Source organism: Leucoraja erinacea, chromosome 13 (assembly GCF_028641065.1).
Source record: "Leucoraja erinacea ecotype New England chromosome 13, Leri_hhj_1, whole genome shotgun sequence".
Taxonomy (NCBI): domain Eukaryota; kingdom Metazoa; phylum Chordata; class Chondrichthyes; order Rajiformes; family Rajidae; genus Leucoraja; species Leucoraja erinaceus.
In genome coordinates this window covers 48,371,267-48,395,463 of record NC_073389.1, presented here as the reverse complement: position 1 = coordinate 48,395,463, position 24,197 = coordinate 48,371,267, and the positions used below count along the sequence as shown (strand labels likewise).

Here is a 24,197-nt window from a genome sequence, read left to right as displayed (position 1 = left end):
TCCGGGGATCGCCACAAGGAGGCTTCTGTCATGATCCCCAATCCTGATTACGGGTGCTGTCTGTAAGGAGCTTGTACATTCTCCCTGTGATTGTATGGATTTTTTCCGGGTGCTCCGGTTTCCTCCCACACTCCAAAGAGTTACAGGTTTGCAGGTTAATTGGCTTCAGTAAAGATTGGAAATTGTCCCTATTATGTAGGATAGTGTAATGTATGGGGATTGCTGGTTGGCGTGGACTCGATGGGCCGAATGGTCTGATTCCCTGCTGTATTGCTAAACTAAACTAATCTAATATTAACAAAAGTGCAAGGTACACACAAAATGCTGGAGTAACTCAGCGGGTGAGGCAGCATCTACAGAGAGAAGAAATTGACAACGTTTCGGGTTGAGACCCTTCTTTAGACTGATGTCAGGGGAGGTGGCAGGACAAGGAAAGAATGTAGGCGGAGACAGTAAGACTAGTGGGAGAACTGGGAAGAGGGAGGGGATGGAGAGAGAAAGCAAGGGCTACCTGAAGTTAGAGAAGTCAACGTTCATCCTATTGGGGTGCAAAGTACCCAAGTGAAATATTACCTGCTGTTCCTCCAATTTGCGCTGGGCCTTACTCTGATAATGGAGGAGGCCCAGGACAGAAAGGTCAGATTGGGAATGGGAGGGGGAGTTGAAGTGCTGGGCCACTGGGAGATCAGCTTGGTTAGGACGGACTGAGCGGAGGTGTTCAGTGAAACGATCGCCAAGCCTGCGCTTGGTCTCGCCAATATAGAGAAATTGACACCTGGAACATCAGTCTTAGTACATTCTTTCCTTGTCCCGCCCCTTCCTCTGACATCAGTCTGAAGAACGATCTCGATCCGAAACATCGCCAATTCATTCTCTCCATAGATGCTGCCTCATCCGCTGAATTACTCCAGCATTTTGTGCCTACCTTCGATTTACCAGCATCTGCAGTTCTTTCTTCAATATTAACAAACGTGTACTGTTTAGAGCTATTTAACAGTGTTCCCAATTTGAGACTTTTAAAAGAAATGCATCCGTTTTTAAATTAGATTAATATAGATAATCTCATCATGCATAGTTCAACATCAAATCCCCCTTCTCTGTAGGTCATCCACTGCAGTGGATATTTGAAAATCCGCCAGTATGTATTTGATGTGTCTCTCTATGATGGATGTTACCAGATTGTGGGACTGGTGGCAGTGGGTCACTCATTGCCACCCAGCGCTATTACTGAAATCAAACTTCATAGCAACATGTTCATGTTCAGAGCCAGTCTGGATCTCAAACTCATATTCCTAGACTCAAGGTAAGAGTTTCAAACTGATAAAGGCAAGTGGGCGGTAAACATTTTTTCAAATCTTCATTGTTTAATATTCTAAGGGTGATATGTTAGCATGCCAATCACACTTAACTGTTTCACCATCTCATTCCTTTCACTTAGAAGGATGCATTTTGTGGGGCGATATCAAGGATCAGTTATCACCAGCTTACGCAGTTGTTGAGGTCTGACTCATGGATTACTAATTACCGGAGATTCCTATACCTTCAGTATATAAGATTTAATATAAGGGGCTATCCAAGTTGAATAGAAGGGTTATAAAACACTTCCAAGCATCATAACCAGGTAATTTTCTTGATCAACCCATTTGTTGCTGGGAGCCTGAGGTGTGGTAGACTCTGGTTGGACTATTGAATCCGAAGAAGGGTCTCGACCCGAAACATCACCCCCTCCCCATCCACGTTCTCCAGGGATGCTGACAGACCCGCTGACTTACTCCAGCACTTCTTTTACTGAATGATATATTTTTACCCAGCTTCAGAGCATAGGGAAAGTTGGCACTTACATGAAACTCTCACTTGATGAACCTGATGGGCGAGAAATTCACTCAGATAGTTCAGAAGAAATAACCATATAACCATATAACCATATAACAATTACAGCATGGAAACAGGCCATCTCGACCCTTCTAGTCCGTGCCGAACACATAATCTCCCCTAGTCCCATATACCTGCGCTCAGACCATAACCCTCCATTCCCTTCCCATCCATATAACTATCCAATTTATTTTCACTGGAAGCTCATTACACACAGCCACCACTCTCTGAGTAAAGAAGGCCCCCCTCATGTTACCCCTAAACTTCAGTCCCTTAATTCTCAAGTCATGTCCCCTTGTTTGAATCTTCCCTACTCTCAGTGGGAAAAGCTTTTCCACGTCAACTCTGTCTATCCCTCTCATCATTTTAAAAACCTCTATCAAGTCCCCCCTTAACCTTCTGCGCTCCAAAGAATAAAGCCCCTAACTTGTTCAACCTTTCTCTCTAACTTAGTTGCTGAAACCCAGGCAACATTCTAGTAAATCTCCTCTGTACTCTGTCTATTTTGTTGACATCCTTCCTATAATTAGGCGACCAAAATTGTACACCATACTCCAGAATTGGCCTCACCAATGCCTTGTACAATTTTAACATTACATCCCAACTTCTATACTCAAAATGGCACCATGTGGTTTGCCACGGCCAAACCCAATGTGCACACATTTCAGAGTGACTTAGCACTTGTTAAGAAACTCATCTCCCCATTATTTTGCAGATGTGTTGTTCACCCAAGGCTATATTTCTGGAGTTAAACTCACCCAGTGGCATCAACAGCAGTGCAACACACGATATATAACTGCAGTGAAATGTGCGGCAATGTCACTGATCTGCAAAATCAAGTATTATTATTTACACTACCGACACCAGCTAAACTATGAACTGCCAACTGTTTTGGTTGCATTAGGGACTTTGAGCTTTTTTTGTATTAAGATTGCTTTTTTTTAATTGATCGAACATCCTTTGTTCATTATGTTGTCTATGAGTACCGTGTTTACAGATCTGTTATGCTGCTGCAAGTAAGAGTTTCATTGTTCCATTTCCGGTACATATGCCAATTAAACATAGAGTCATAGAGTGTTACAGCGTGGAAACAGGCCCTTCGGTCCAACTTGCCCACACCGGCCAACATGTCCCATCTACACTAGTCCCACCTGCCTGCGTTTTGTCCATATCCCTCTAAACCTGTCCTATCAATGTACCTGTCTAAACACTCTTGACTCTTGAAACCTCAGCTTTAACTAATCCCAGTAAAAGAGGCCTTTCCTGCTAATAAGAATGGCTTTATTGCAATGTTTGTATACCCACAAGTAGCGTACTATGTTTACTGACAGTTACAGTAAGTAAGTAAGTAAGTAAGTTTATTGGCCAAGCATTCACATACAAGGAATTTGCCTTGTTGCTCCGCCCACAAATAACAACATGACATACAGTGACAGTTACGAATGACTCAGAAAACACTAAACATTAATAATAATAAAACATTAATGATAAAACACCATTGATCGAGCATGTGAACCAACAAAATACCAGATCAAAGGGAGGCTACAGATTTTAGGTAGAGAGCAGTACCTGCAGCATTTTGAGCATGTCTCATCCAATGCAGCATTGAAAGGAAGGTCTGCATCAATTTGTTAGAAATGCCATCAGTCCAGTGTCTGTTTTTTTTCCATAAATCAGTTTATTTATCCACCTCCCCAAAATTATAGCATCAATATTTGTCTTACTATATGTTCTACCAACCCTCTATGCAAATACATCCTAACTTCTCTTTCATTCTATTAATGATGATCTAAAATTTAAATCTTTCAGTTACCCACTGACCGATGTAGACAATTTGTCACTATTTACCTTGTGACCATCTGCTCTGATCAATGCAACCTAACAAAGCTATTGTGGAGTCCCTCGCCATTATCTCAGCCACTCTTCCCCACTGGTCTTGACAATGCTTTTTACAACTTCTCCATGGTTCAGACCACCTTCTGAACAGCTGGAAGATAGACCCAAGGGAATTCCCTCTTTCTCCGTCCCTCCCCCACCCCAGTCATCATACTAGTTTCACTGTCAGCCCTGTCAGGTTTTATTGTCTGTATAACTCGTTATCACTTACCCTACAGCCAACAATGGACCATTGTGGGCTCCACCATTCCTTGATCATTGTTGCTTTTTTCATATCTTTCATTCATTTGTCCTATGCACCTTCTCTATCTCGTATCCCTTTTCCCCTGCTCTCAGTTTGAAGACGGGTCACAACCCGAAAATTCAACTATTCCTTTTTTCCACAGATGCCGCCTGACCCGCTGAGCTACTCCAGCTATTTGTGCCTGTCTACGACTAGCAGCATCTGCAGTTCCTTTCTATACATTCGGAACAGCTGAAGCTGAATACAATATTCTAGCTACTGCAAACCAATACTTTTGCTAATATTACCTTTCTTCCCTTTACTGTGCATTCCTATGTATGAGGCCAGGGTCACATGTCCATAGCTTTATCTGAACTACATTGTCGTTTGCGCTGTTTAAATGATCATATTGTTTTTACATTACAGAGTTGCAGAATTAACTGGATTCGAGCCCCAGGACCTGATAGAGAAGACTTTGTACCATCACGTGCATGGATGTGACGTTTTCCATTTAAGATACGCCCATCATCTCTGTAAGTAGTAAGCCTCAAGGGCCTGTCCGACTGTACGAGGTAAATCAAGAGTTCTCCTGAGTTTTCCCCTGATTAGAACTCGGAGAATGTCCGTAGCGGGTCCGTAGGAGTCCGTGAATGCCCCGTAGCGGCTCGTACGAGTAGGTACTCGAGAAATCCGGTAAACTCGTGACGTTTTTTCAACACTGTGAAAAATGTCCATGAGTAAAAAAATACTTGCGATGAAAAAACTTGGGAGAACTCTTGAATTACCTCGTACAGTGGGACAGGCCCTTAACTCTTGAAATAATACTCATTCCAGAACAATTTGCGTAAATCAATTATTATATAGTGATAAAAGTCAAAGCTTCCCATCATATTTCTAAGTTTAAGACAATATAGGTCAATACTTTCAAGTGATCATTCTGGGTCAGGAGCAACCAACTGCCTAAACTCATGCAAGTGTTCAGTGCAGCCAACCACCTTTATAAGGGTGAACACCTTGCCAAGTGCTGGAAATTGGATCTGGTGTTGATTGGGATCTAGTGCATGGACTTGGTGGGCCAAAAGGTCCATTTCACGCGGTGTGTCCCAATGGCTCCAAATAGAGAGAGATCACTATGATCACATCTCCAAAACTGCTAAAGGCAGCTCCCACCTTCCATGGCGGCACAGTGGCACAGTGGTAGAGCTGCTGCCTCACAACACCAGAGACCCAAGTTCAATTCTGCCTGTGGGTGCTGTTCGTGCGGTGTTTGCATGTTCTCCCTGTGACCACGTGGGATTTCTCCAGGTGCTCCAGTTTCCTCCCACATTCCAAAGATACGAAGACTTGTAGATTAATTTGCTTCGGTAGATTGACGCTAGTGTGTAGGATGCGAAAGTGGGTAACATAGAACCAGTGTGCGGGTGATTGATGGTCAGCATGGACTCAACGGGCCAAAGGGACTGTTTCCACGCTATGTCACCAAAATAGTCCGAAATCATCTTCCCCAGTTACATTTTTAAAGTGCACGAAATTCTCACTGAAGTTTGCAATGTGTTTTAATCGTCATCTGATGTGATAAATCCTGTGATTAAAAAATAAATACATTTTCTTTTTGATTTATTCTGTAAGTGCTGGTCAAAGGACAAGTGACAACAAAGTACTACCGCCTGTTGTCCAAACATGGAGGCTGGGTGTGGGTTCAGAGCTACGCCACCATCGTGCACAACAGCCGCTCCTCCAGACCCCACTGCATTGTGAGCGTCAATTATGTTCTCACGTAAGTAATCACGTACTGTGTGCTCCTGGCCACAGACCTACAACAATGTTTGAAAGAATTAACATCCAAGAATGTGTAAGAATGCAAGCAAACCTAGAGGTGTAAAAAACGAATTGGCCCATCTAATGTGTTCTTTTGGACTTCTTCTGCAGTTGTATAGGGCTCTGGTGACCAGAGTATTGTGTACAGTTTTGATTAGATTAGATTAGATTAGATTCCTTTATTGTCATTCAGACCTTTCGGTCTGAACAAAATTATGTTGCCTGCAGTCATACACAGAACCAATAAAAACAAAACATACAATAAACACAAATTAAACATCCACCACAGTGAGTTCACCAAGCATATCCTCACTGTGATGGAGGCAAAGTCTTAGTCTCCGTCTCTTCCCTCCTTGTTCTCCCTCTGCGCTGAGGCGATCGATCCAGGCCAGAGATGCCGCCCTCCAGTCCAGCAGACCTCCGTGGTGATGTCGCCGCCGCCGAAAGCCGGAATGCCGTCTCCGCTCCGAGACGGCCCGCCACAGTGTCAGCTCCGGGCAGCCGCCCCAGCTCCGGGCCGCTGCCCCAGCTCCGGGCCACAGCATCAGCTCCGGGTCCCGCAGTCTCCGCTCCGGGCCGCCGCCACAGCTCCAGCCCACTGCCCCATCTCCGGGCCGCTACCCCAGCTCAGGGTCCCGCAGTCTCAGCTCCGAGCCCCGCTGCATCAGCTCCAGGCCGCCGCCGAAAGCCAGAACGCCGCACCAGCAAGTCGGGCCACTGCTACCTTAGCCCCGAAGACGGCCAGCCTCCCGTTGGTGAGTCCTGGCTGGCTCTGCCTCCGGAGCCTCGGGGTCAGTCGCAGGCTGGAGGCTGCCAGCTCCGCCATTAGGCCTCAGCGCAGACGGAGGTAGAGAAGGGGGATACGACACGAAAAAGTCGCATTCCCCCGAAGGAAGAGACAGAGAACATGTTTCACCCCCTCTAACACAACCCAACAAAATAAAACTTAACCAAAACAAGACAAAAAAAACAACAGAAAAATGTAAAGACAGACGGACTGCAGGCGAGCCGCAGCTGTTAACAGCGCCGCCACTTCTGGAACTGCGCCGCCACTTCCGGAAATTGGTCTCCTAATTTGAGGAAGGACATCCTTGTGATTGAGGCAGTGCAGCGTACGTTTACGAAATTGATCCCTGGGATGGCGGGACTGGCGTATGAGGAAAGATTGAAAAGACTAGGCTTGTATTCACTGGAGTTTAGAAGGATGAGGGGGAATCTTATAGAAACATATACAATTATAAAAGGACTGGACAAGCTAGATGCAGGAAAAATGTTCCCAATGATGGGCGAGTCCAGAACCAGGGACCACAGTCTTAGAATAAAGGGGAGGTCATTTAAGACTGAGGTTAGAAAAAACCTTTTCACCCAGAGAGTTGTGAATTTATGGAATTCCCTGCCACAGAGGGCAGTGGAGGCCAAGTCACTGGATGGATTTAAGAGAGAGTTAGATAGAGTTCTAGGGGCTAGTGGAGTCAAGGCATATAGGGAGAAGGCAGGCACGGGTTATTGATAGGGGCCGATCAGCCATGATCACAATGAATGGCGGTGCTGGCTCGAAGGGCCGAATGGCCTCCTCCTGCACCTATTTTCTATGTGTCTATGATTCTATGGACGGTCATTCTGCTAATGATATCTCACCAACATCCCTCGTTAAGGGAAAGAATGGAGTTGGTGGCAAATTGGGGAAAGGTAGACACAAACAAATATTAAACAAGAGGGCAACTAAAGCCAACTTGGAGAAGGAGATCGTAGCAATGATCGTTAGCAAGGCATTTTAAGGAATTAAGGTGTGACAGTGATAGAATAGAATAGAATAGAATAGAATAGTTTCTTTATTGTCATTGTAACATGAACAATGTACAACAAAATTAAAAAATGTCAGCCAGTCAGTGCACCATTCAAACATTTCTAAAAGCTAACGATACATACAAGATAAAATATTAAAAGATAAACAACTAAAATAAATATCATGAAAATAGCACGCATAAACATAGAAAATAGAAAGCATAGAAAACATAGAAACATAGAAAATAGGTGCAGGAGTAGGCCATTCGACCCTTTGAGCCAGCACCGCCATTCAATATGATCATAACTGATCATCCAAAATCAGTACCCCATTCCTGCTTTCTCCCCATATCCCTTGATTCCGTTAGCCCTAAGAGTTATAATCTAACATATGGTGTAAGCATATTAATGGGGGGAAAAAATGAGAGAAGTTTACGTGGACAGGTCAACGTTCAGGTCAACTGCTCCCCTGTTGTTTTAATGGTCCATTGGCAAAAAACTTATCATTTTTTAAGCAGAAATTTGAATTACTCCGATGTACCCAGCCAATGACACTTCCAATAGGACAATAACTGTCCCCTGAAACTTGCAGTCTTTCCTCCTCACTGCTAAAAATTGAAAGACGCAGTGGACAAAATGAAAGGTTAATGTAAGAAAGGTGATATTGTCCTCGGATAGAAAGTAATCAAAATAGCACTTTATGTATTTAACAAATCAATGCAACTAGTCGAAACAAAGATTTGCAAATGTTGGTTAATACACTGAAGGACATAAAGTGTGGGGTCTCGACTCGAAAAGTCACCTATCCATGTTCTCCAGAGGTGCTGCCAGATCCGCTGAGTTACTCCAGCACTTTGTGCCTTTCAGTCTTTGCAGCTAGTTTCCTCGAAATGAAATTGAAGAAACACTAAGGTTTGTGTCTTTCTATTTTGAGAGGCAGGTTTCACATAAGTGGTAATTCTTCATAAGTTGGTGATGATGAAATGCAGGATAATTGATTGAATTGAACAAAATAATGCATTGGAACACTGGTCTTTCATAGTCAAGGATCCTGGTTTGACTCACACTGATTGGCAGTGACTCCCAAGAGCAGCAAATTCGAGTGGAGGCTCAAAGCTCAATCAGCGATCTCAGCCTTAAGTTACATCTGTACCACACGGGAAATTGAGGTATTACGGTGATACATTTACGATATAAATGATCGAAAGCAAAGGAATTACAATCTCTGGAAATGCCAATAAAAAATTCTGGGACCATATGGAATAAAAATAGAACAGAGATATTTTAGCAAACATGGAAAGTATCACTGAGCTGATGTGGCAACTGCAACAGTCACGAGTTCATGGTGGAATCCAGAGTGTAGCATAGTAGTGTGCAGTGAGTGTGACTGTTGCACACTCGATGTGACACTCCATGTGCAATTCTCGTGTGTCTTTTATAGTTTTAGTTTAGAGATACTGCGCGGAAACAGGCCCTTCAGCCCATCGAGTCTGTACTGACCAGCGATCCCCACACATTAACACAAGCCTACACACACTAGGGACAATTGACACTTATACCAAGTAAACAAACCCAAGCCAATTAACTACAAACCTGTACGTCGATGGAGTGTGGGAGGAAACCGAAGATCTCGGAGAAAACCCAGGCAGTCATGGGGAGAACGTGCAAACTCCGTAAAGACAGCACCTGTAGTCAGGATTGAAACCGGGTCTCCAGCACTGCAAGCGCTGCAAGGCAGCAACTCTACCGTTGCGCCACAGTGCCGCCAAGTACACAGTAATAGAGCTGTGTTTCCGCGCTGGCCTGCACTCCCATTTAATTGCTTCCCAGCCCATAGAATGGGCTCATGACACTAAGACTGGCCCATTTAGTCATCATAAACCCATAGGAAGGTTCGTGCAGCTGTCAAGAGTTACAAATGGGAATATATATTTCTAATGTTCAACTTTTATGAATGCACAGGAAAATAAAAATTAAATTCAAAACTTAATCATGAATAGCAATATTGTTGCATTTAAGCTGGGCAGCAGGGATATAAGTAAGATTCATGCATCAGACAGAAGCTGACAAAGTAAACCTTATCCAGCAGTGAAAGTGTTCAGTGATGTAAAATACCAGTGGATCTCCTGTGGCCTTTCCCAGTTAAGTCAGAGGATATTCCGTTTTATAACAAAAGGAACTTTATGCACGATGTACTGCTCTGCTGCTGCGGTGAAGCTGCAGTTAACATGGTCTGTCCCTTTAATACTTTGTGTTAAACTGAAGAGCTAAGATCAATGAGAGTTTATCCGATGTAGATGAAGGAGAAGTGTAAATTGTCAGGACACGGTTTCAACCCAATGACCATGAAATGAGAGGCAGGCTGTTAACATCAAGCAGCAAGGTGTCGGAAGTGCTGCTAATGTTACCAAAACTGAGATTTGCATTTAGATAACCTCAGGATATCCCAAAACACTTAATAAACAATGAAGCACTTATTGTTCACCATTGTAATGTTTTTTTGTACAGTTCACTCTATCTTTCTAATCTGTCTCGGACTGGATAGGACACTTGTGTGGGAAGGAACTGCAGATGTCGGTTTACATCGAAGATAGACGCAAAATGCTGGAGTAACTCAGCGGGACAGGAAGCATCTCTGGATAGAAGGAATGGGTGACGTTTCGGGTCAAGACCTTTCTTCAGACTGAGAGTTGAGGTGATTGGGAGACACAGAGATATGGAAGGGTAAGGTGTGAAAACACCTGGAGCATCGTCCCCTTTGATCACTCGTTTTCACACTTTACCCTTCCATATCTCTGTGTCTCTCTTTCCCCTGACTCTCAGTCTAAAGAAGGGTCTCGACCCCGCAACGTCGCCTATTCCTTCTATCCAGAGATGCTGCCTGTCACGTTGAGTTACTCCAGCATTTTGTGTCTACATTTGGATAGGACACTTATCCATCAGCCTGCGTGTTGCTGTATTATATTCACTGTTTGTGTTTGTTATATTTTCATATCTTCTTTCTCCCAATCTGGCTTCAACATTTTCCATCATTCCTTCACCTGTACATATAGACCATTGCTGAATATAATATGCTATTTTAATCAAAGCTTTCATGAAAGAATATTAAAGAAGGCAGTATTCTCTGGAACATTGCATCAATAATTGATGGAAGATTAAAATGAGTCGTGGATATTTAAATATGCTAATAAAGTTATTCATAATTATGGATTATTCGGCAATAAATGGGGGCAAATTGTTTCCTTTGATTGGCAAGCCATTAACATGAAGGCACGGAAATAATGAATGGGCAGGAAGATTGGATAGTAACATCTTTTATACCAAGGAAACAAGATGTATAGTTCTCTGCGATAAGCAATTTTTGAAGCAGATACAATAATTTTTCCTCTTTTACTTGTCTATTTGTTTTGCCTATCTATCTATATATACGCTGAACTTTATTTATTTATGATGGGATTTACAGGGTACTATGTCCTGAAACTTCACCTAGTCCTTATCGCCTGAGCTGCTGCCTGTCCCGCTGAGTTACTCCAGCTTTTGGTGTCTACCTTCGGTGTAAACTAATATCTGCAGTTCCTTCCTATGCATTCCATATAACCATATAACCAAATAACAAATAAAGCACGGAAACAGGCAATCTCTGCCCTACAAGTCTGCGCCGAACACTTAGTTTCCCCTAGTCCCATATACCTGCACTTAGACCATAACCCTCCATTCCCTTTCCATCCATATAACTATCCAATTTATTTTTAAATGATAAAAGCGAACCTGCCTCCACCACCTTCACTGGAAGCTCATTCCACACAGCTACCACTCTCTGAGTAAAGAAGTTCCCCCTCATGTTACCCCTAAACGTCAGTCCCTTAATTCTCATGTCATGTCCCCTTGTTTGAATCTTCCCTACTCTCAGTGGGAAAAGCTTTTCCGACCACTATGCTTACATATCTGTTGTGCTGCTGCAAGTAAAAATGTCATTGTTCTGTTTTAGGACACGTAACAATAAAACACTCTTTATTGATGGTGAAACATTTATTTAACGTTACCTCAGGATGTCTGTGACTTCTTTCTGCATTTTTAGCAGTGGCACTCGGCAATTTATAACTAACACCCAAATTTTGGCCCTCTGAGATTTCCTTCATATATGTTCCCTATCCATCCTTCTCCTAATTTAATTTGTATTCACTCCATTGTCAGAAATGTTATGAAAGGATGCAAAGAATTATACATTTATTGCACTTTCCGTGAGTTTTCCATGCTTTATGATTCTATGACTTCAGGATATCCCAAAATACTTTAAGGTTATGACTTGGATCTGCGTACAGTTTTGGTCTCCAAATCTGAGGAAGGACATTATTGCCATAGAGGGAGTGCGGAGAAGGTTCACCAGACTGATTCCTGGGATGTCAGGACTGTCTTATAAAGAAAGACTGGATAGACTTGGTTTATACTCTCTAGAATTTAGGAGATTGAGAGGGGATCTTATAGAAACTTACAAAATTCTTAAGGGGTTGGACAGGCTAGATGCATGAAGATTGCTCCCGATGTTGGGGAAGTCCAGGACAAGGGGTCACAACTTAAGGATAAGGGGGAAATCCTTTAAAACCGAGATGAGAAGAACTTTTTTCACACAGAGAGTGGTGAATCTCTGGAACTCTCTGCCACAGAGGGTAGTCAAGGCCAGTTCATTGGCTATATTTAAGAGGGAGTTAGATGTGACCCTTGTGGCTAAGGGGATCAGAGGGTATGGAGAGAAGGCAGGTACGGGATACTGAGTTGGATGATCAGCCATGATCATATTGAATGGTGGTGCAGGCTCGAAGGGCCGAATGGCCTACTCCTGCACCTAATTTCTATGTTTCTATGAAATGGATAGATACAACCCAGTCAACCACTGTGGAAGGGTCATCTCTGTCGGGGATAAAGAAAAGTATTATTTAATGCAGAAGTGGCTGGATGGTAATCTTGGGACTTGCAATGGAGAAATCTTTACAGGAATTAGAGAGGGGCATTGATATCAAGTTGACCATGGTGACATCATGGATACAGTCACTACCTATCTTTAGAAATGGAGAAATCAAGGAAGCGAAGGAGAAAGTCTTATGTGGGACCTGGTAAAGAGTAATTGGAGTAAACATCAAGAGTTAAGAGTGTTTCATTGCCATATTTCCCTGGAAATGGAACACTAACATTCCCAAAATAGACACAAAACTCTGAAGTAACTCAACGTGTCAGGCAGCATCTCTGGAGAAAATTGATAGATGACGTGTCAGATAATGAAATCCTTACTTGCTGCAGCTATACAGGCACATTAGCACAACTACACAACAAATTATACAATAAATAATAATTGTCAGTGACATTACATTAATATTGGAACAGAAGAACGAATATACCACATCTCTGTCAAAAAGCCAGTCACATCCAAGATCAGTTTGATTCTCCTTGGAAGATATAAGTGGAGTTACAGGAGAAATTGCTCAATGCAAAATAGTTACAATCAGTCAAAAGATTTGATGACAGGTAGGGACTGAATGGGGTTCAGTTGAAGAGTTAGCTGGAGGGCTTTCTAGTGTAGGGGAATGATGAAACAGAGATGGTTAGGGGGAAACAGAGTGTCAAAGATAGACACTAGTGCTGGTGTAACTCAGCAGATCAGGCAGCATCTCCGGGAGAAAAAGGATGAACCCTTCTTCAGACTCGGTTCTGACCCGAAATGTCACCCGTCGTTTTTCTCCAGGGATGCTGCCTGACCCGCTGAGTTACCCCAGTACTTTGCGTCTATCTTCAGTACAAACCAGCATCTGCAGTTCCTTCCTGCAGAAACGGAAGAGAGTGTATTAGAAGGGTCCTGGTAGAGATGACAAAACACTTGGCATGAGGAGAAAGACAGGAGCAGAGCAGTTCAATGAGATAAGAACAGATTCAGGCAGCCCTGCTTCTGGATGTAGGAAAGCAGCTGTACTGTGTGGGAGGCTCAGTAACGAAGTATGTTTCCACCTCACAATTACAATCTTAGAATTGGTGCCTTTTATGTTCAGTGGTGGGTGTAGTTTAGTTTAGTTTCGAGATACAGGCCCTTCAGCCCACCGAGTCCACACCGACCAGCGATCCCCGCACACTAACACTACCCTACACACACTAGGGACAATTTACAATTTAGCCTGCAAACCTGTACATCTTTGGAGTGTGGGAGGAAATGATGAAATGAAATGAAATGAAATGAAATGAAATGATTCAATTTATTGTCATTGTCAGTGTACAGTACAGAGACAACGAAATGCATTTTTAGCATCTCCCTTGAAAGGGAGACACAGGGCGTCGCGGTGTGCCCGCGCCTGCCGCCGTAACATTCCATTACAGGCAAAGGTGGGTGAAGTGTCTTGCCCAAGGACACAACGACAGTATGCACTCCAAGCGGGATTTGAACCGGCTACCTTCCGGTCGCCAGCCGAACTCTTAGCCCATTGTGCTATCTGTCGCCAGCCGAAACCGGAGCACCCGGAGAAAAGTCACGGGGAGAACGTACATACTCCGTACAGACAAACAACCATAGTCAGGATCGAATCCGTGTCTGAGGCGCTGCAAGGCAGCAACTCTACCGCTAGGCCACCATGCTGCCCCAAATACTAGAGGTATACTAGAGGTATTGTGATACCAGCAGGGCAGTAACTGTCAGCGAGCTGCCATTTAGTCTCACATATCCCACTATTCTCATTTCCTTAGATGTATCAAGTTTCCTGCTCATTCCTGCCTACAATGTATGCTCTACTTTCTTTAATGCCTCTTATAGGGTCATCCTCCAGCTGAAAGACTTTATTATTTAAAAACCTCCTGGGGAAAACGGTGCTAATCAACTCAATCTTTCCTGATAGCTCAATACTTTAAACATCATCATAAATATCTGGTGCACTTTCTCCAGTATTTCAATATCACTTGAAGACTAGAATGATGCACTGTATTCCCAATTTGATTTAAGCAAGATAAATTTAACATGACCTCCCTGTTTTGGTGCCACTCCGCTGGAAATGGCCTCCATTCCTTTGTGATTTATGTATCTGTATTCCCAAATCCCTGCGCTCTCTCACCCACCTTTTATTTCTTGACTTCCAAGGATAAAGGTTCCGTTATTTCTCCAGGAAAAGTCTCAGCCATTCAATCAACTCACGTCGATATATAGTAGAACTCAAGACTGGATAGCTCAGCCTTTTGTTAGTTACACCGGTAAAAGATTGATATTGGAATATTAAAATACTTTACTTCACTTCAAATACTTTACTTCAAATTTACTCTTGCAATTGAATTGAATTGAATTGAATTGAATTGAATTGAATTATCCTTTATTGTCATTCAGACCTTTTGGTCTGAACAAAATTTTTGCAGTCATACATGTAATAATAAATATCAAAACAAAACAATAAACACAAATTAAGCTTGTGATTAGCTGTTATTCCCGATTGCCGTAAATGAACTTGCTTACAACGAAACTGCAAGATTCAAAACAATACAACCTCGTCATGTCAACAGTCCGCGAATAACGGGGATAATAGATGGATATTAAAGTACATTTTGACCAAATAAGTCCAAAAATGTGCATGGTTGGCTGATTATAAATGCTATATGGTTACACAGTCCACAAGGCATATATGGCCGACTCCGAGATGAAAATTGCAAGCCACTTCCTCAGCAGCCAAGTCCTGCCGCACGTCAGTGCTTAATACATTTTCAGCTTAATTTTTTTTTTAAATATAAGAAACCAGGCTTTGTCAGGGGCTGTTGAAATCAACAGCAAACTCCAGGCACATTCCAGATGGATGACAGGCAGTCCTGGCCAAAAGGAAATGGCCAGGACAAGATCATCAACTGGTGCCTGACACAGAGACAGATTGGAATATTGAACGGATATGAAGCCGGCATCAGTTAATTACTGTAAATACGACTGTTTGTACACTTGCAAATTTAATTTCCTCTGCGAGCTATTTTCAGAGAGCTGGTTAATAAATTTGCATTAATCCCCTGTCAGTCTCCCATCATGGCCGCTCTTAGCTCTTTTCAAACAATCTCGCGTTGAACTCACATTGCAATGTCATTTGGATCTTGTCTTGCAGGGACGTTGAATACAAGGAACTGCAATTATCACTGGATCAAACCACCGCCGTCAAGTCCTCCTTTCCCTATAAGATGCTACTGTCTACCTCACATGAAAGCCAAAAACAACTCAGACCCAAAATCTCCAAGTTGAAGTCGAAGCTAAAGACATCTCCTTATCCACAGGTACCCACTATGGAATAACATCCTCACTTGATCATCCCCATGGCCTTGTCTAGGTAGCACAATGTGTGTGTGGACTGGGGCTAAGGTTTGCTCCTTGTGTTGCTAGCAAATGTAAAGCAGAGGACAGCTTCTCTTTTCTCTAAACAGGAAGCATTGCGTTCACTTCCTTCCACATTGCCTCAATGGAATGCTATATATATGGTGCAAGGGAAGAAAGGAATGGAAATAAAGCAGATAAGCCATTTGTTGGCTCCTCCGCATAGAAAGATAGAAAATAGGTGCAGGAGTAGGTCATTCGGCCCTTCGAGCCAACACCGCCATTCAATATGATCATGGCTGATCACAGTACTCCGTTCCTGCTTTCTCCCCACATCCCTTGATTCCAAAGAGTTATATCTAACTCTCTCTTGAAAACAAGTTTGGTTTAGTTTAGTTGTAGTTTACTTTATTGTCACAATTAACGAGGTGCTGTGAAAAGCTTTTTGTTGCATGCTAACCAGCCACTAGTTTAGTTTAGTTTAGTTTAGCTTATAGATACAGTGCAGAAACAGGCCCTTCGGCCCACCGATTCCCCGCCGACCAGCGACCCCTGCACATTAACACTATCCTACACACATTAGGGAAATTATTTACAATTTTACCAAGCCAATTAACCGGCAAACCTACGCATCCTTGGAGCGTGGGAGGAAACCAGAGAAAATCCACGCAGGTCACGAGAAGAACGTACAAACTGTGTTCAGACAAGCATGCGTAGTCGGGATCGAACCCGGGTCTCTGGCGCTGTAAGGCAGCAACTCTACTGCTGCGCCACCGTGCCACCTAGCCAAGGTCCTCGATTAAAGCAATAGGAATGGGTCCTCGTTGGAGACCCTCGGACTATCATTATTCAGACTTTACTGGAATTATCTTGCACTAAATATTATTCACATTATCCCCTTTATCATGTATCTGTACACTGTGGAAGGGCTCGATTGTAATCATGTGTTGTATTTCTGCTAACTGGTTAACAGGCAACACAAGCTTTTCACTGCACCACGATACACGTGACAATAAACTAAACTAAACTAAAGAAGTGACATCCAGGATGGCTCGTGTGATTTTTGTTCACTCTTTACAGGGAAGCACTTGACCTGCAATGTCTGCTCCTCACTCAGATCATAGTAAAGGGCAAGAGCTAGAGCAGTATAAAATAGGAAGCTCAAACCAGCTCCAAACTAGTGCAGCAAAGGGACTGGTTTACCCCAGCAGAGTGCAAAGTCCTGCCTTCCAATGTCGTTAAGCATTTACATCAGAAAATACTGAATTCTTTATTATCGCTTCAAACGTTTACATGAAGCTGGAGATGGAAATGACATCTGCCAGCTTTTGACAGTGTGTTTATTTTTAAACTCTCATTGCTTTTCAGCACAGTAATAATTTCAGGGATTTATATAAGGGAGCCACTGTATATTCATCCCTTAATACAAGACTGTTTGCAGTTCACAGCCATAGTTTGGACTGCCACTTAGTGTAATTTAAAACAATTTAATGGTTTGAGAAGCAAGTTTTAAGGAGTTGACCTTGCTTTTTTTGAATCACTCTTTCAAGACTGATGACTTTAATGTTTCAACTGTTTACCACTGGTTTTAAAAGTATCCCATTCCGACTTATATTTGCCATCTCCGACAAAAAGTGTTCTGCTCTGCCTCATCCCAGTGCCTAATATCTTCTTGAAGAAGGGACCCGTCCCGAAACGTCACGTCCCCATGTTCTCCAGAGATGCTGCCTGACCTGCTGGGTTACTCCAGCACTTTATTTCCTTTTTATTATCCTCTTGGTATTGGTTTAAATTGTCACGTCTATTGAGATACAGTGAAGAACTTTGTTTAGCGTGTTACCCGGTCTAACTATACTGTACACGAGTGCATTCAACCACACCATACATGTAGTCATAGAGACATAACGTCAGATAGTGATACAGCATGGAAACAGGCCCTTCGGCCTAACTTGCCCACACCGACCAACATGTCCCATCTACATTAGTCCAACCTGCATGCGTTTAGCCCATACCCATCTAAATCTGTCCTATCCATGTACCTGTCCAAATGTTTCTAAAAAGTTGTGATAGTACCTGCCTCAACTACCTCCTTTGGCAGCTCGTTCCATACACCCAACACCCTTTGCGTGAAAAAGGTGCCCCTCAGATTCCCATTACATCTTTCCCCCCTACCTTAAACCTAATGTATGTCCTCTGGTTCTCGATTCCCCTCCTCTGGGCAAGAAACTCTGTGCATCTGAAATATTTCTCTCATGATTTTGTACACCTCTATAAGTGTAATAGGACACCGAAAACAAAGTGCAGGATATATTGTCCCAGCTACAGTCAAACCTGGACGAGTTGCTAGGCTTTTCCTTCTATGGAAGATTACATTCAAGCCAAAACTCCTTCTCTTCCAAGGGACTCAGATAGTATTGTTAATTTGATTAATATGCAATATACACCTAAGTAGGTCTTGCTTTCTCCCTGGTACAGGAGACCACTAGCAGAACTACTCATTTCACCATGGTACCTGAACCAAGAATCAAACCTGGGACTTCCCTAGATTTAAAAAAAAGAAATAATAGTGATCAGGAGTGCACTGCCTGCCTGAAGGAGCAGTGCCATAGAGTCACAGAGTTGTACGGCGTGGAAACAGGCCCTTCAGCCCAACGTGCCCACCCCAACTAACATGCCCCATCTACACTAGTCCCAACTGCCTGCATTTGGCCCATATCCCTCTAAACCTGTCCTATCCATGTACCTGTCAAAATGTTTCTTAAACATTGCGAAAATATCTGCCTCAATTACCTCCTTTCCTTAGAAAATGTAATCAATGTCAATGCCAATGCAGCAAAAGATTTTCACTGTATCTCTGTACACGTGACAATAAACTAAACTCAATACATGTCTGAAAAAATCAAAGATATATTTTTGTAGATGATTTTGAAATCATTCGAGAAAGATTCGTCTCCCTGTTAAAGGAAAGATGTGTTCAGCTGGAAAGGGTGCAGAGAAGATTGATGAGGATTTTGCAAGGACCCAAGAGCCTGTGCTATATGGAGAGGTTGAGCAGGCTAGGACTTTATTCCTTAGAGCGCAGGAGGGTGATGGGTGATCTTATAGAGGTGTATAAGATTATGATGGTAGTAGATAAGGTAAATGCCCAAAGTTGGGGAGTCAAGAATCAGAGGACATAGGTTCAGGGTGAGAGTTGAAAGATTTAATACGAACCTGAGAGGCATTTTTTTTTACACAAAGGGTTGTGGGTATATGTTGTCAGCGGAGGTATTTGAGTCAGGTATTATCACAACATTTAAAAGACATTTGGACTGGTACATGGATAGGAAAGGTTTAGAAACATATGTTTAGAAACATATAACATTTTAAAAGGACTGGACAAGCTAGATGCAGAAAAATGTTCCTAATGTCGAGTCCAGAACCAGGGGCTACAGTCTTAGAATAAAGGGGAGGTCATTTAAGACTGAGGTGAGAAAAAACTTTTTCACCCAGAGAGTTGTGAATTTATGGAATTCCCTGCCACAGAGGGCAGTGGAGGCCAAGTCACTGGATGGATTTAAGAGAGAATTAGATAGAGCTCTAGGGGCTAGTGGAGTCAAGGGATATGGGGAGGAGGCAGGCACGTGTTATTGATCGGGGACGATCAGCCATGATCACAATGAATGGTGGTGTTGGCTCCTCCTGCACCTATTTTCTATGTTTGTATGTTTAGAAGGATATGAACCAAACGCAGGCAGGTGGGACTAGAGTAGATGGGGCATCTTGTTTGGCTGAGTTGAGTTACAGTGAGTTTAGTTTATTGTCACAAGTGAAAGGTACAGTGAAACGCTTTTGGCGTGGTCAAGTTGGGCCGAGGGGCCTGTTTCCATGCCGTATGACTAGTTGCACAATGAAATCAAGTTCTTTCTTGGAATGCACTCCCTCTGTTACATGTGACCTTTTATTCCGTTTTATTCCTGTATTTTCAGCAATATAATTCATTCCAAGTGGAGAAAGCCAACTGTGACCGTGCTGATAGCTGGGGCGGCAGTCCCTCGCTCAATGTTGAATCGGCCCAGGAAGACCCCTCCCACACGCTGAACAGTGAACTCCTTTACGCCTCTTCCTACAGCCCCCCTTTCCCCTACACCTATGGAAACTTTCCGCTGGAACCGCAGGCTCTTGGCAGCAAAAAACAGATGGCGCCCAGCAAGACTGTTCAGAGTCAAGGGTCGTCGTGTGAAACCACGAGATTCTACGTTGGTGCGTTTCAAGCAACTAACGACCACTGCTGGCATTTGACGGGCTCAACGTCATCTCAGAATCTGAATGCCTCAAAAAGTCCGCAGGACCACCATGTCAGCGACTCCCAGTATTGCTCTGCACAGAATTATCAGTGTAAGTTGTGCTGTAATACACATTGTTGTTCACTCGACTCGCGAAAGTCCATACGATTAAAAGATAGTCTTGATATCATTTCTACTTAGTTATGATATAAAATTAAATCCTCGTTTTATAATGAGGTGACATGAATTGTTATGTGACAAACATAGTCAATTTGAAGGTATTTTCATAATAGTAAAATAAAATAAACATTTTTATGTTCGCGGCATAGTAGGTTGTCTCATGTTTTTGAGCATTTTAGGTTAGAGGTTAAATTAAGGACCTCTGCAAAAATTGCATGTGGCATTCAAAGTGCTGAAAGAAATATTCTTGATAGCTTGAAAAATATTTCCCGTTCATCTAATAGCACTAAAAATGGATTATAGATATAATTCTGTGTTTGTGCCACCATAATTGGTTATCGAAAAGGTTCTCTCTGTGACGTGAGCAAATGCAACAACTATATAATGCCAATTATGATAGCACAAACAAAGAATTATGTCTATGACCTATACCTCTATCTATCTCCATATGTCGATATATTTATGATCCATTGTTAGTGGTATTGGTTGAAAGGGAAATATTTTTCAAGCTATCAGGAATATTTCCTTCAGTACTTTTAATGCCACATGCAATTTTTCAGAGATCCTCATTATAACCTCTTATAACCTTTTACCCAAAATGGCCAAAAACATAAAATAATCTACTCTAACGTTAACTTTTGAGACATCCTTAACTAAGGATGTATCAAAAATACTTATTAAGGTGTTTCACTGAAGGCATTACTCTGAAAGCATTGATACTTACGGTGTAATTATTTTCTCATTGTGGCCGACTGCGTATGGGCGGCGCGCGGCGGCCATAGGTTACGCACGGTGATGTAATCATGCGTCACCACGTGCTACACGTACGAGGTCAGGACGCCTGCGGCGACCGCAATACGCCCTAATGCACGCTCAATACGTCACGCCAGAAGTGGGGCAAGATTTTGTGCCCTACTAAATCCTGGAGCGCCGCACGATACTGCTCGCAACTCCATACCCCTCCGCGCTTCTCCACGCGACCGTTCCACGCAGCCCACACGCTACCCGTGCGTCTCAACGCGACGACGAGGTCGGGCAAATGGCGCGCAAATGACGGCCAAGTGGGACAGGCCCTTTAAGAAGAATATCAGGAGGGCACAAAATGAGATTAAGGATAATCCAAAGAGATTTTATAAATATATTCGGGGAAAAGGAGTAACTAGGGTGAGAAAATGGCTCCTCAGAAACTCGCTAGAATTTAGAAGATTGAGGGGGGATCTTATAGAAACTTGCAAAATTCATAAGGGGTTAGACAGGCTAGATGCAGGAAGATTGTTCCCGATGTTGGGAAAGTCCAGAACAAGGGGTCACAGTTTATGGATAAAGGAGAAATCTTTTCGGACTGAGATGAGAAAAATATTTTTTACACAGGGAGTGGAGAATCTCTGGAATTCTCTGCCACAGAATGTAGTTGAGGCCAGTTCATTGGTTATATTTAAGAGGGAGTTAGATGTGGCCCTTGTGGCTAAAGGGATCAGGGGTATGGAGAGAAGGCAGGTACAGGATACTGAATGGCGGTGCAGGCTGGAAGGGCCGAATGGCCAACTCCTGCACCTATTTTTTATGTTTCTATGTTTCAAAGTAGTCATCCATGTGTGGAACCACTGGAGATAGGCAAAATTCCCAATGAATATTTCTCCTGTTTTTACCGCTGTGAAACACATGAAGACTGGGTAACATGGAAAATGTAATTGTTCCTGAACACAATCCGTATAATACAGTCGAGAAGGCGTTGAATATAATAAGATGTATGAAGGTATATAAATCTCCCCACTGGACAATTTGGGACTAGAGGAGGAATTGCAGGAGCTCTGGCTGAGATATATGAATCATTGATAGACATGGGTGAGATGCTGGAAGACTGGACGATAACTAATGTTGTGCCTCTATTTAAGAAGGACTGCAAAGAGAAAACCTGGAAGCTATAGACCAGTAAGTCTAAAATTTGTGATAGAAAAGTTACTGGAGAGGATTTTGAGGGATAAGGTATACACGCTTTTGGAAAAACAGGGGTTGACTAGGATAGATAAGGGCCTGTCCCACTTAGGCGATTTCTTCAGCGATTGACGTCAACTGTCATGGTCGTAGTAGGTCGCCGAAAAACTGGCGACTGGACTAATGGGCCTGTCCCACGTAAGCGATTTTTTACGCGACTGCTGGCGAATGCAACATTGAAATTGACCTAAATCAGCACCGGCGACAACCTACGTCACCTGTCGACAACTGACGACATCCAGGCGACTGCCTACATTAACCTGACAGATTCAGATTCAATTTTAATTGTCATTGTCAGTGTACAGTACAGAGACAACGAAATGCATTTAGCATCTCCCTTGAAGAGCGACATAGCAAACGATTTGAATAAAAAATAAATAATAAGTGTCCGGGGCGGGGGGGTGATTGGCAGTCACCGAGGTACGTTGTTTAGTAGAGTGACAGCCGCCGGAAAGAAGCTGTTCCTCGACCTGCTGGTTCGGCAACGGAGAGACCTGTAGCGCCTCCCGGATGGTAGGAGGGTAAACAGTCCATGGTTGGGGTGAGAGCAGTCCTTGGCGATGCTGAGCGCCCTCCGCAGACAGCGCTTGCTTTGGACAGACTCAATGGAGGGGAGCGTGGAACCGGTGATGCGTTGACGACAACCGGTGACGACAACCTACCCGCAGCACCCGCGTCAAGCTACGCTCATTTGGCTTCAAACACAAGGTCACCACTGTTGTTGAAAAATATTCAACATGTTGAAAGATTTTCGGCGACCAGAAAGATACTACTCTTTGGGCAACTGTGGAGACTACCCACGTCAATACAGGCGACACCCTGGTGACCATGTGGCGACCGCAAAGTCTCCTGTAGTCGCCTAATAAGTCGCTTAAGTGAGGCAGGCCCATTAGAGTCACTTTATGTGTGGGCGATCATGTCCAATGAATTAGATTTTACTTTTGAACAAGTAACCAAGAAGATCGATGAGTTGAGCCAAAGAGCCTGTTTCCGTACTGCATGACTCTATGACTTGAATTTAATGGCTGGTTTCATGTGCTGATTTACACAGAGATTCCAGTCACATACTTCCAAAATGCCCGGGACAGCATAAGTAACTGATCCTATTTTAACATTAAATAGGCTTTGGGTGCTATTTTAAAATAAAATATATCAATTATTATATTTGGGGCAGCACAGTGGCGCAGCAGAAGAGTTGCTGCCTTACAGTGCTTCCAGCGCTAGGGACCCGGGTTTGATCCCGACAATGGGTGCTGCCTGTACGGAGTTTGTACATTCTCCCTTTGACCTGCGTGAGTTTTCTCCGAGATCTTCGGTTTTCTCCTCCACTCCAAAGACGTACAGGTTTGTAGGTTAATTGGCTTGGGTTTGTGTACTTGGAATAAGTGGAAATTGTCCCTGGTGTGTGTAGGCTTGTGTTAATGTGCGGGGATCGCTGGTCAATGCAGAATAGGTCGGCCGAAGGGCCTGTTTCCGCGCTGTAATCTCTAAACTGATTACTTAAGATGAGTTTTAAATGTATTATTTTGAATGCACTTTAAGTGGATAGTGAAAGTCACTGGATTTTAACAAAACTAATTTAAGGGTGGCTCAGCAGTGGAGATGCTGCTTTATGCCCCTGTCCCACTTAGGAAACCTGAACGGAAACCTCTGGGGACTTTGAGCCCCACCCAAGGTTTCCATGCGGTTCCCGGAGGTTGCAGGTGGTTGCCGGAGGTTGCAAGTAGTGGAAGCAGGTCGGGAGACTTACAAAAACCTCCGGGAACCTCTGGGAATCGCAAGGAAACCTTGGGTGGGGCGCAAAATCTCCCGAGGTTTCCATTCAGGTTTCCTAAGTGGGACAGGGGCTTTACAG

At 43.3% G+C, this 24,197-nt stretch overlaps 1 protein-coding gene across 1 annotated transcript in view; it reads left to right on the top strand.

The window, feature by feature from the left end:
• The window catches only part of sim2 (SIM bHLH transcription factor 2), an 89,919-nt gene that overhangs the window by 63,232 nt on the left and 2,490 nt on the right, over window positions 1-24,197 (top strand). The window contains exons 6-10 of the mRNA XM_055645183.1: window positions 1,104-1,303; window positions 4,418-4,524; window positions 5,621-5,768; window positions 15,700-15,865; window positions 19,871-20,279. Coding sequence (XP_055501158.1) covers window positions 1,104-1,303; window positions 4,418-4,524; window positions 5,621-5,768; window positions 15,700-15,865; window positions 19,871-20,279 — 1,030 coding nt within the window. The remainder of the gene's footprint in view (window positions 1-1,103; window positions 1,304-4,417; window positions 4,525-5,620; window positions 5,769-15,699; window positions 15,866-19,870; window positions 20,280-24,197) is intronic.